At 32.1% G+C, this 12,220-nt stretch overlaps 1 protein-coding gene and 1 long non-coding RNA gene across 3 annotated transcripts; one reads left to right on the top strand and one right to left on the bottom strand.

The window, feature by feature from the left end:
• The first annotated feature begins 4,725 nt into the window (after positions 1 to 4,725).
• Positions 4,726 to 7,418, top strand: LOC126715958 (uncharacterized). Its single transcript, XR_007651969.1, has 2 exons — positions 4,726 to 4,915; positions 6,560 to 7,418. It is a non-coding gene; the product is annotated as an uncharacterized LOC126715958 (long non-coding RNA).
• LOC126715918 (pentatricopeptide repeat-containing protein At2g17525, mitochondrial-like) lies at positions 6,390 to 10,433 on the bottom strand. Of its 2 annotated transcripts, XM_050416777.1 has the most exons (3): positions 8,334 to 10,433; positions 7,793 to 7,897; positions 6,390 to 6,689 (listed from the first exon to the last, which is right to left on the bottom strand). In XM_050416777.1, exon 1 carries the CDS (start codon positions 10,431 to 10,433, stop codon positions 8,538 to 8,540), a length of 1,896 nt encoding a protein of 631 aa, XP_050272734.1. In that variant the 3' UTR covers positions 6,390 to 6,689; positions 7,793 to 7,897; positions 8,334 to 8,537. The 2 variants fall into 2 exon arrangements, with proteins under 2 accessions (XP_050272734.1, XP_050272725.1); XM_050416768.1 differs by having other exon boundaries at positions 6,438 to 6,689; positions 7,793 to 10,433.
• Positions 10,434 to 12,220: the final 1,787 nt, after the last annotated feature.

Below are 12,220 nucleotides of genomic sequence, written 5' to 3'. Positions count from 1 at the left end.
CATATTTCTATTTAATAAGATAAATGTTCATGCCAAGCACACCATATCCAATGCCTCGTTTGTCCAAAAAAGGGATCTAAAAACCTGAATTGGGCAACCAATGAATAAAACCTTGGTTTCTCAACCAAAAAAAAAAAAAAAGCATAAAACCTTGAACTTATATATATAAACTATAAAACCTTGCCTTAATTTAATACAATACGTGAGTACATTACAAATTTATCCCATTCAAACTTACAAGATATATCGCGGTATAAATTTTATACTATTTACAAAAAAACTCTGTGAAATGATTAAATATAGTTTTACAACAAACTTTTTTTTTCCAGTCCAAATGATGCATATAAATACATATGAAGAATGTACCCATCAAAAGAAATAATTTCGAAAATAGAAAGAAAATAAAACCAACAATTACGTAAAGAAAGAATCACTAAACTGTCTAAACATGGTATTATCTTATGTCCAAGTCATTTTTTTATTATTTATCACAAACATTCATAAGTTCATATATTATTTCCACTTCTATCATGTATTTTTTTTCATACCACTAACTACCATTTAAGACATTATAAGACTTGTTGTGAAGTGATGAGCTGAAAAACAAAAAAATAATAATAATAATAATAATAAAAATTAGTAAAAATATATTTATTATAGCATTGATATAAAATCATATTCATTATTACATTAATATGTAAATCTTTTATGAGTCATGTTAACTAGTGCTCTTAGAGCAATTGTGTTAACAACTCATTTTAGGAAAGTTTTGATACCTTTTTATGAAAAAAAAAAAAAAAAATCAAAGCATTAATTGTTTTTTTTTCTTTTATCATAAAAACTTTCTTAAAATAATTTATTAATAATTGTCCTAAAGTATCCATTAACATTTATCATTTTTTTAATAAATTGACAAAAAAAAACGTTTAATATTTTTCATGGAAATACTATTCTGCTGTTTAATTAGACCTTTCATTCTGTAGACCAACCCACAAGAAGTAAAAGGCACCCCACTCTCACGAATTTACTATATATAGTTATGATCAGTTTGGATAAGGTATATGTATTACTATTATCAGTATGAAGAATTTTTTATTGCAGTGGAATATATAGAAGGGATAAATGGCAACTGGCAAGTGCAAAAGATTTCGAGTGCCCAATTGTTGCATAAGGTGGCACCCAATTATGGGTTTGTGTTAAAATATTTGTCCAAAATCTATAATTTGACCACGTGGCTCTTTAAACAAAGAATCCCTGTCCTCTTGGAATATGGACGGCCTATTGGTGGTGTTTTTTTCACTTTGTAAGATTTATGTACAGTATTTAGATATTGTTCTTTAAGTTCTCATTTTGAAATTTTGCTATGGGGATTTTTTCTTATGAAAAGAAAGTGTAATTTTTAATCAAGTAGTCATATGGCTGAATTTTAAAAATAGGAACCTAAAGAACAACACCTAAAGTACTGTATCTAAATTTTGTCCATTTTAGTTGGTGGCGTGTTAGTACATTTAACATAGTTCTATAAATTATTGAAGATTAATATAATTAATATAATCCAAATGTTGGTACGTGTCACCATCTTGATTGGAAAATTCCCCTACTATGGCAAATTAATATAATAAAGTCTATAGGTTCAAGTCTTATTATGTTTTTTTTATTAAAAAAAAAAAAATCAAGGTTCACATTCCATTTTTCTCATTTAAAATAGGTTTGCATACGCTTCTCAAAAAAAAGAAATAGGTTTGCATACCAACTGTGACATCAAATATTAAATAAAATAAATAAAATCTTGAGAGTAAAATGAGCCCTCTCAAATAAAATGGAGAAGATTGTGTTTCTTTAATAGGATATGTTTTGATTAAGCACGTATGACAAATTTTTAAAATTCTATCCATCTATTTTGAAATGAATTAATTTTATTCTATCACATCATCAATAATTTTAATTGACACTTGAATTGTGAGAGTTATGTTCGTTTAAATGTCAAAACCTTGATTTTATTTTTTTTCTCTATTGTTACAATCAAAAAGTATAAAATCATTGATTTATCTTCATAATGATAAATAATCTTTTCTTGTTCTTCCAGAACTCTTAGAGGTCCCAAATTTCATCAATCATATTATCAGTTCATGAGATTTTCAAGATGTCTGATGGACAAAGAGTAGAATAGTTTGACAAAAAACTAAAACACAACTTCCTTATATATTAAATTATAAATTTAAAAATCTCTCTCCCCACTTTGATTATTGATCTAATCTATCCTAATTCCTATCTGCTTCCCCCTCATTTTAAGGGTATTATGTTATTTCTTCCACATCACAGCCAAACTTTTAAAGAAGTAGATACAAAAATATCACATATCACACAATGATGCCATTACCACCAAAAACCCATGCTATCAATGCAATTACATCTTCTTGATTATAATTAATCAAAAAAGTTCTAAGAAACAAGAATTAGAAAGCGATTGAAGTAGACATGTCTATATGATAATGAAAAAAGTGAAAGGGGGGCTAACGAACAAGTGTACCACCTAACTACTTTCAAGTTACATTTTGATGGTGTAGTTAGGCAGATAACATCAGTGGATTTAGAATACAAAGTTGAAATGAAAGATTTTCAATTCAGCTAAGTACCTGTATATAAATTGATAAGATCCATTTGGTCACCAAGAAGATAGATAGAATCATAGAGGATAGAAAAGATTATATATAAATGAATATATTTGCAATCTTTGCTTCTGGTATAGATTCCAATGATAATCTAGATATTTGAGAAAGTCTTCAGATTGTAGCTCCACTATGGCTTAGTTTTAATGGTCGAAGGAATCAACATTCTAAAAACAGAGTATTCATGTAATGCCTTTTAAAAAGAATGGAATAAGCTTTTACAAGTGTAATCATCATATTGGATGAAGAAACCAATTGCTCTCTACCTTTTAAGAATTATACAAGATAGTGGTTACTGGTTAGGGATATGATAGAAAATAACCAATACATGTTTGCGCAGCATTTCCATAAATTCAAATTTTTGTTTTTCAAAAGTAAAGTTATAATTAATTAAAAGCACTAAAACGAAGAGTATAGATCCATTTGTTCTCAAAATTAGGTTCCAAACTTCTTGTGAAGCTGATACCAAATTTTATTTTTATTTTTGGAGAATATGCAGCAAACACAAGTACACACTTACAAGAATAGATTTGATCAGCTATAGTAAGCAGTCTCCTATAAGTAACCATCTTGCTCACCAATTAAAGGAATCCTCCCAAGGGATACAAAGTAGAAGTTATGAATGCTCATCACTCAAGAAATGCACCTAAGAGATACAAAACGTGAAACTCGCCACCTATTAGAATCTACCTAATGAGAAAAGATAAACAAGGGAAAATCTGAAATCCTTCTAAAAAAATCACACTCTCAATTCTCTCTATATTTTACATTCATAAATGAAGTAGGACTTGTATAGGACCAACTTTGAACAACCCTCCAAGCATGAGTAATAACAACTTACATTTACAATACCAAAACATTTAACCAAAAAAATAATTGACCTAATACAACTAACATGACCCTCTAATTGGGAATAGAAAAAAGCATTTTGGAAAGCAAATACACACAACTAAAGTAAGAGAATTTTGTTGTTTCTCAAATGCATTCTGCCAGCCCAAATAATTTGTAGTAAAATTACCTTAACTCCTTAAAAATAAATAAATAAATTACCACAAAATTGCACTCCATTTGATGTATTGAAAACTAAAATTAATTTGGAAAACGACCCAAAAATGCTTACTCCAACTTTGAAATTTGCGTAAACTTGCTTAGAAAAAAGAAAAAGAAAAAGAAAGAGTAACCAATATAATTGGTCTTACTAGGCTTCCTCCTAGGAGTGGTCTTTTGAGGGATCTCGGTACTTCTTCCATACACTCCTGTTAAAAGCCCAGGCCTCTGTAGGCATGCATTTGTAGGACAAATAACCTAGCCTTTACTTGGATTAGGTTAAGGTTAGGCTGGATTCAGGGCCGGCTCTATGGTGGAGCAAAAAATGCAACCGCCTAAGGCCCCAAGTAAAAAAAAGGCCCCTAAATTTTAACCAATAGGATTATTTATAATCAATAAATAAAATAAATTTTTTTATTAGATGAAAAAAAAATAAAAAAATAGAGAAAAATGCAACATCGTCCACAATATTTTTTACAACACTTGTACAACTAATGCTAAGTAGCAAGTTATTACAGCCTATTGTTGATGGCAAAAAAATAATTATAGTGATATTTTCAAATAAAAAACAAAAAACAGTTTAAAATCTAGGATTTGTTGTAAAAAATATTGTGAATGTTGCACTTCTAAAAAAAAAAGAATAATAATAAGAGTTTAATTAGCAAACTTTTACTAGTTTTCATCTAAATCTACCACTAACACCACTGTTTTACTTACCACTATCAATCTACCACATCAACAAATATGAAAAATTTTGTCAAATTTTTTTTGTCTTAAAAATTCAAAAAAAAAAAATTTTCTATGTAGTTCATGTTAATTAGTAGTAATTTTGCATCTAAATAAGATGATCAATTTTCGCCTTAGGCCCCCAAATGCATCAAGCCGCCCCTGGCTGGATTTTTCTATGAATACTATCTAAAGTACAATATTGTGTTGTAAATATCAGTTTAATTTGCACTCTTCTTTCAAAGAGCATAAGATTATTAAGATGTTTTATTATTTTCTACAAAAGGATTTGAAATTGTAGGAGTAAAACTTCAAGTTTCAACCAATTCTAGCACAAAGACTGTTTATTCATCAACTTCTAGTTAGTTTGGTTAAAGGGCAGGACATTACTGACAATATTTTTTCAAATATCGTCTTTTGATTGCAGAGGTTTATTGTGAACTTTCCAAGCAAGCCAAATGGAGTTAAGAAGGGTAACAAACCATAGAACATGATTTAGTCTTTTTTTGAATTCCTAAAACATTCGAATTTGGAAGTCCTTTATATGCAATTTGTCTAAATTATTCGGTAATCAAAACATGCTTGCATAGTGAGAAATGCAAGTCATAATAATTTCCTTGTGAATTATGATCTTCTAGATTTCTTAGGATTACTCCTAAGTTGAATTGTTAAAATTCTATCCATCCATTTTGAAATGAGTGAATTAGCATTTACTTATCATCACCATTTGATTAGACATTGATTATCACCATTTTAATATTTATTTAAATTATTGAAGATGTGACTTGCTTCAAAAAAAAAAAAATTATAGTCACTTCAAAAAAATTTATTTGATAAGCATGAACTTTTATTGGAACACACTACTAAACCCAGTTACAGGGTTCCAAACCCAAAGACTTATCTAAGTCTGTGCATAGACTCAATTACAGATATAAAGAGAAACACAGCTAAAACTACAATTCAATCAACTCTAGAATACATAACAGACACAGGAATACCCCTAATATCAGCATAAATTTCTATTACAGAATCAATGAACCTTCCTTTAGCAGCTAGTCAGCATTTATCTCATTTGATGGACTGCACTTCTCTAGACTTGACCACTCACTTCAAAATTGATGGATATGATTATAGAAATTCTGCAGTGAATTACCCTAAGTACTCTAAAGAATCGTAATCCTTGTTCTTATTGTACAAAGCCTAAAAATTGAGGAAAGGTATCATTGTCTTCCCTGTTTCCTAAACAAATATATTAGTCATGATATCAAGTATCAACCTTCAAGACTCTAAAAACATCTAGAGAGATTTAACTCTCTTTTTATCTCACCTACCACTATCATATCGTTTTGATGAAGTTATACTCATCACCGTCTTGTCCAAAGGCTGAAGCCTGCAAATAATATGATGATAATATATATTAATATTGCTTTTCCTAAAATAAACTTATTTGTAGTATTACCAAATCCATGATATATGAGGAAATAGAGACCCCAAAAAAGAGAAAAGAGTTTACTAGCATACAAAATATTTTCAGATAATTCTGATTTTAAACACCACAAAGTTGTTGCAGAACTAATAATGAACAACACAATAATCACACAAGCGTTCACAATACTTTTTTTTTTTTTCTCTTTCCTGATAGGTAAACGTTCATGATACTCAACCATTGAGGTACTACTTTGACAGAAAAATGAAGACATCTGTAACAAGTAATAAAATAGAACTTACATTGTGGCATGACTAATTGATGGGACAGAGTTGTAAAAGCATAAAACTTAATGACACCCCCTTTAAGTGTAAAGACCATGAAATTTTTTTAAATCACATGGCCACTTCAGTCAAAGCATATCAAACTGCCATACTTAGCGATCCAAAATAAAGATATCCAAAATATTTTTGCAGTAATTGCATATACAATATATGCCATATTCAAGCAACACTAAATGATAACACTATAACAGAAAACAGAATATGCATTTCAGAATGTGTAAAGCGTAAACCAGAACAAGAAGTCCAATCTTTCTATAAATCATAACCCATAAAAATTTTTACATTGATTTTTTTTTTTCCATTTTGCTGGATGAAGGCCTTGACTTACATTAATTTTCACTAAATAGGTCTTTATATACAGTTGGAGCGCTTGCTTATAAAGTGTCCAATTATCGGGGTTCTCTCACCTTGGCAGCTTGGCCAATCAAATTTGAAGAGATGAATTGGCCCAAGTTAGTTCTCCAACCTGAAGATAAGCTGATAATTCCAACGGAAGGAGTGAGGAACTTTAGACTATTTGCAGATTTTAGCAACAACATAATATGGATTACTAGGAACAAGCTTATGAATTAACAACAAAGGGAAGTTCTTAATCTCATTCTCTTAATTTTTTAAATTAAATAGGTATACACTGATCATGTTTCTTCTTGGGAATTTGTAGGTGGAGATTGGAGAAAAAAGTTGCGTATGTCAAGATTAATTTCAACGCTGCAGTTAGAAAGGAAAAGACATGTATAGTAGCAGTTGGACCCAGATAATAGAGAATCAAAGCCCCTGGCTGAAGCTCATGCGGCTCTCTTAGTGATAACAATAGCAGCGGAAATGGGATATGGAAATTGGGTTCGTGAAGGAGACACTCTAAATATTATTATCTAGTTACAGAACCACTCTTTGGAGCCTGATTGGTCTATTGAACATCTAATTGAGGAAGCTAGATACTTTTTCAATTTTTATCTGATTGGGTGTAAATCACACTTTTAGAGAAACCAATATTGTAGCCAATAATATTGCTAAGTGGGCCATCTTTTGTAATATGTCCGGATTGATCCCCATCTCATCCATTCCAGACTGTTGCTTTTGTCCTTAGGATAGAGATGGAGGTAAAACCCCTCTTTTGCAGCACTTTTCCTCTTTTTAGTTTTGCTCTTTTTTAATAAAGTATTTCTAGGCACCAAAAAAAATATAGATAGAATTATTGTGGATCAATTTCATTGCAAAGCCATCTCCCATAAATTTTATGATAGTCATAGCTAACTTAACAATAGAAATCAATAAGACAAGTGAATGAGGGTTTGTGGATTCTTTACTACAAAAAGGAATTGAAAAGTTATTAGACAGGACCGCTTATAGCACAGAGAAAGTAAGTTAGCAACTGCAATATTAAACAGTGCTTTATTGAAATTTAATGATGTAAACAGCCAACGGTTGCATTAAGAAGCATAAGTCAATTGATTGCCCAACCAAATTAATGGAAAATTATGGAAGTCCCTATATTTTTTAATTGTAGAAATGATCCAATCAAAGAATATCAACGATGAAATTGACAGAACTTGAGAACATGGGTCTTAACTAGGACTTACAATTGGTAGCAGATGATGTGCAATTGTTGGAAAACCACTCTATCTTTCATTTCCATTGCCAAGTGCCAACCAGTATCATATGCTTTAGAGTGATGGTGATTTCACCTTCAAAATGAGTTAATTTCATTAGCATATCATCTCTTATTAGCTAAAAAGCCCCTTTTTTTGGACTGGATTGCTATGATAGAGAATACTGTTGATAATGGGCCTTTACAACACAAGAAATATGATCTCTCATATTAGTTTGTAATTTTCAAAATCAAAATTAATATGATAGGATAATAGAAATATCTTTAAAAATGCTGAATTATAAAAAATTAGTCCAGTGTCTCTTTCGGTTAATGAATATTCAAGATAGATCTGGATTGCTACTATGTGTTTCTTTTAACCTTGTCTATGTTTTATATTTCTTTATTCAGAGTTTTTTACTTCTAATTATTTCTGGTTGAATGTGTGGTCTTCAACAGGTGTAAATTAATTAAAAGGCAAGCTAGTAATAAGAAAGTGCAAACATCAAATAATACTGAAGATCTCTACTTACATTCCCAAGAAGCACCTTCCTCAAACTATCTCTAACTCTTGAACCTCTAATTTGGAATATATGAAAAAACCTTCATTTCCCATTTAGGTAATGCAGAATTGGTAATAACGAACAAGCTAATGCAGCCTTTACTTTTACTCACATTCACTAAGTTGAAAATTCTTTGTCTTACACTTCATCTATATCTCAATAGCTAAAATTAATTCAAATCTCAGCAATCTGCTGTAAAAGGTAATTTACTTGGAACATGTTCTGTCTTGCTAACCATGATGTTTCTTGACACCAAATAAGAAGCAATGAGTTCCATGATGATAAATCAGGAGCAATATCCTTTTCTAACATTTGTAAAAAGAGCCCATAAGCCTTTTGAAAATCCCCCTTTCTACAAAGAGCATCAACCAAGGGATTATAACTTCCTATATCAAGTTTGCAACCCCTCACAACCATGTCGTCAATGAGCTTAAAAGCACTACTGACCTTTCCTTGCCTGCAGAACCCACTAATCAGAGCATCAAATGTTGGTGCAAGTGGATAATAACCACGACCAACCATCTCATTCATCAGCTCAAATGCTTCACGCATATACCCTCCTTCACAAAATCCATGGATTAAATGGTCATAAACAAGAACATTTGGAACTCCCCCTTCTACAAGTATCTGACCAAAAACCTTCTTTGCATCCTCAATAGCACCCTCTTCACAAAGACTTAAAATTCTCAAGCTCCTATCAACTGCTCTAGGGAATAACTTCCCCATCTGGGTCAGAAATGTGAGTGCTTCATCTAACTGATTCTCCTTATACAGACCATATAACACACTATCATAAGGGCTTAAACGACCCCTAGATCCCTCCTTACTGTCCTCCATTATTTCCAAAATCTTAAACCCATCTTCCATCCTCCCTCCTGAACACAAACCTTTAATTAATGTATCATATGTAACAAAATTCCAATTAAGTCCATCTGTTTTCATCTCATTAAACAGATCAAGAGCCAAATCCAACATTTCAGACTCACAACAACCAGAGATCAATATATTGTATGTGTCCACATTTGGAAGGCAGCCCTTCCTCTCCATCTCCTTCAAAAGGCAATGCCCAACTTTCACTTTCCCTAATCTACAAAAACCCTTTATCAAAGTGTTATAAGCCACAACATCCACCGCACTTCCCTTACTCTCCAATCTGTTCAAAATGTCAACAGCCTCAGTAACACGACCAACATTGCAGAGAACTTCCAGCACCTTAGTCCCTGTTACAACATCAGGCACAAACCCCAGATTGAAGCACTTCTCTAAGAGAACAAGAGCTTTAACCAAATTCTCTTCTTTACAATACGCAGATATTAAGATATTAAAAGTCACATCATTAGGCTCCTCCATCTCATTCATCAAGCTCCTTGCTCTCCCAACTTTCCCATTCCTGCAAAGTGCATGAAGTAATGTGTTATAAATCACAGTATTTGGTATGATTTCCCTAGACTTCATCACTTGCAACAGTTTGAAACCATCACCAATCCTATTAGTCAAGCAAAGCCCCTTCATTAAGATCCCGAAAGTGTATCCATCACCTTCAACACCGCTCCCCATCATCTTCTTCCTATAAAACTCTCGAGCCAAATCAATATCTTCCTTAACAAGAACATCAAGTACTGAATTGAAAATCCTCATAGAAGGTTTCTTTCCAAACTGGGTAACCAAGTCAACCACTTTGATTACCCGCTTAACCATACGTGCCCGCCCTAGACCACGGACGATCGTGATGAAAATGTCTTCATCAGGGGGTGACCCAATTGTGTTGGGCATTTCTTGAAGTAATTCCTTTACAATATCGAAGCGGCGGAAAGCACAGAGCTTGTGGATCAATGCACGGTAGGTGGATTGAGAGTGGGTAAAATTGGGGAGTTTGGAAGCCCATTTGAAGGTTTGAAGGGCTTGGGAGAATGACTTTTGGTCTAGTATTAAATGGGCAATGTGCTGTTGGGATGGAACAGGAGATGATGAGGATGAAATGCATTTTGATTGCAGGCTGCAAAAAAGAAATCTCTGATAAGTTAGTGAGCAGAAGATTGGAAGTGTTGAAGGGTTGGAGATTTGGGGCATGAAGTGCTTTGTTTCCAACACCAACTAATTTATTTTCATACTGGGTGCTGAGTTATTAACCATTATACTTGATCCAATGCCACATCACAAAATCTTATGCCTGCACCAAAAAAGAAGAATTGTAGACAAAGCAAAATAGTATGATCAAAGTGCATACATTTTACGTATAAGTAATTCAAAGTTTAGCTTTTTTAAATGGGTATTTGTACATTGAGTGTGCATTCGGATACGGCTTATTTTAAATGTGATGTAAATTTCCTCTCCATCACATTTAAAAGGCTATACCATTGGGTGCAATACAGAAAGAAAGTCAAACTCTCTCCTAGTCTATTCTTATTCTCTGAACTATAATTAATCATCATTTTTATCATTCATAGTAATAAAAATACTCTATTTTTAACCTCTCTTGCACGAGCGTCCCCCCAATGATGAACATATTAAACTGTCCGCTCTTTCCCTCATTTGTCTTCTTAATGTTGTTTCTAACTTCACATTTTTTATGTGTGGTTTTAATTTTTCAATACATTTAAATTTGCAATCTTTATTTCATGAGTTGTTCATCACCTTTCACTCTTAATCATCCATATCCACAGCTTCAACAATTAATGAAAAAAAATACAATTTAAAAATGTTTTTTGGTCCTATTTTGTTTTTCCGTCTAATTAGAAATCCTCACTCAGAACTAACAACAAATACCTTACCTACACTATATAAACAAACAAACAAACCAATTTTTCTCAAAATCCCCAAAATCAAAAATCAGCCAGAATCAATAAAAAAGGAATCTTGAAGATACCATTCATTCGAAATCGTCACGCAGCTCGAGCCACCACAGAGTCGTCCCAGGAATGCAATGCAAAGCTCTGTTTCTGATCTCTTGTGTAGTATTAAGTGCTTGAGATGGTTCGGGTTTTGTTAATGTTAACGTGGATAAGTGACAAGAACTGAGTGGGCTGGGTTTGAATAACAAAGAATTTATAAAACTGGGTTGCTTCAGGTTAAAATTTTGATTGAAACGGACATTCAACCCAACCCAAATACTTTAGGCCCAATAGTAATCTCGTGATACATGGATTATTGTTTCTAGCTCTCCAAATCTGGGGCAAAGCTTTAGTGTACACTGTACAGGACCAGGGTCTAGGGGTGAGGACTGGTCCAGTGCCCAATTACTTTAGACCTATCAGGATGATGACATATATTCAAAAGTGTTTTGATTTAATGTTTATTGTTCAATTGCATTAAATCCATCAGAATAGTGACACGTGTATAAATATGACTTAAGCCAAGTCCGAGATTTGATGGATAAAGATAAAACTTTTAGTTCGAATCTTATCCGAATGGGTTTTCATATAAAGTAAATAAATTTTATTAGGGACACTTTTTTTTTTTTTTTTAATTAGGGACACTCTTTAATATGTTGCATTATCCATTGCAAAATTGTCTATGCCTCAACTTTTTTTCTAAAATATGTCTATGCCTAACTTTGGTCAACTTTAATCTCATGGGATTAACATTAATAATTTATATTTCTTTTCTTTTTTTTTTTGGGTTGAGAAACTTATATTTCATATTATAAGAACATTTCAATTGTTAATAAATTTATATTTCATGTTATCAGACAATCAAAAGCACCAACGAGGTAGGTAAAGTGGGTGCTCACAAATAGTTGGAAGAAATCATGTTTTAAGGAAGAAGGATAGAAAATGCAGCACACCATGATTAAGATTGACTGCTTTAGCAAGCTTTATCAATGCTTTACTTTTGTAAAGCAACCATGATTAAGTTGC

Source organism: Quercus robur, chromosome 1 (assembly GCF_932294415.1).
Source record: "Quercus robur chromosome 1, dhQueRobu3.1, whole genome shotgun sequence".
Lineage (NCBI taxonomy): Eukaryota > Viridiplantae > Streptophyta > Magnoliopsida > Fagales > Fagaceae > Quercus > Quercus robur.
This window is presented reverse-complemented; position numbering and strand designations above follow the sequence as displayed.

Bases quoted from the DNA above. Each gene is read 5' to 3' on its own strand.
- LOC126715918 (XM_050416777.1), bottom strand. From the start codon at position 10,433: ATGCCCCAAATCTCCAACCCTTCAACACTTCCAATCTTCTGCTCACTA.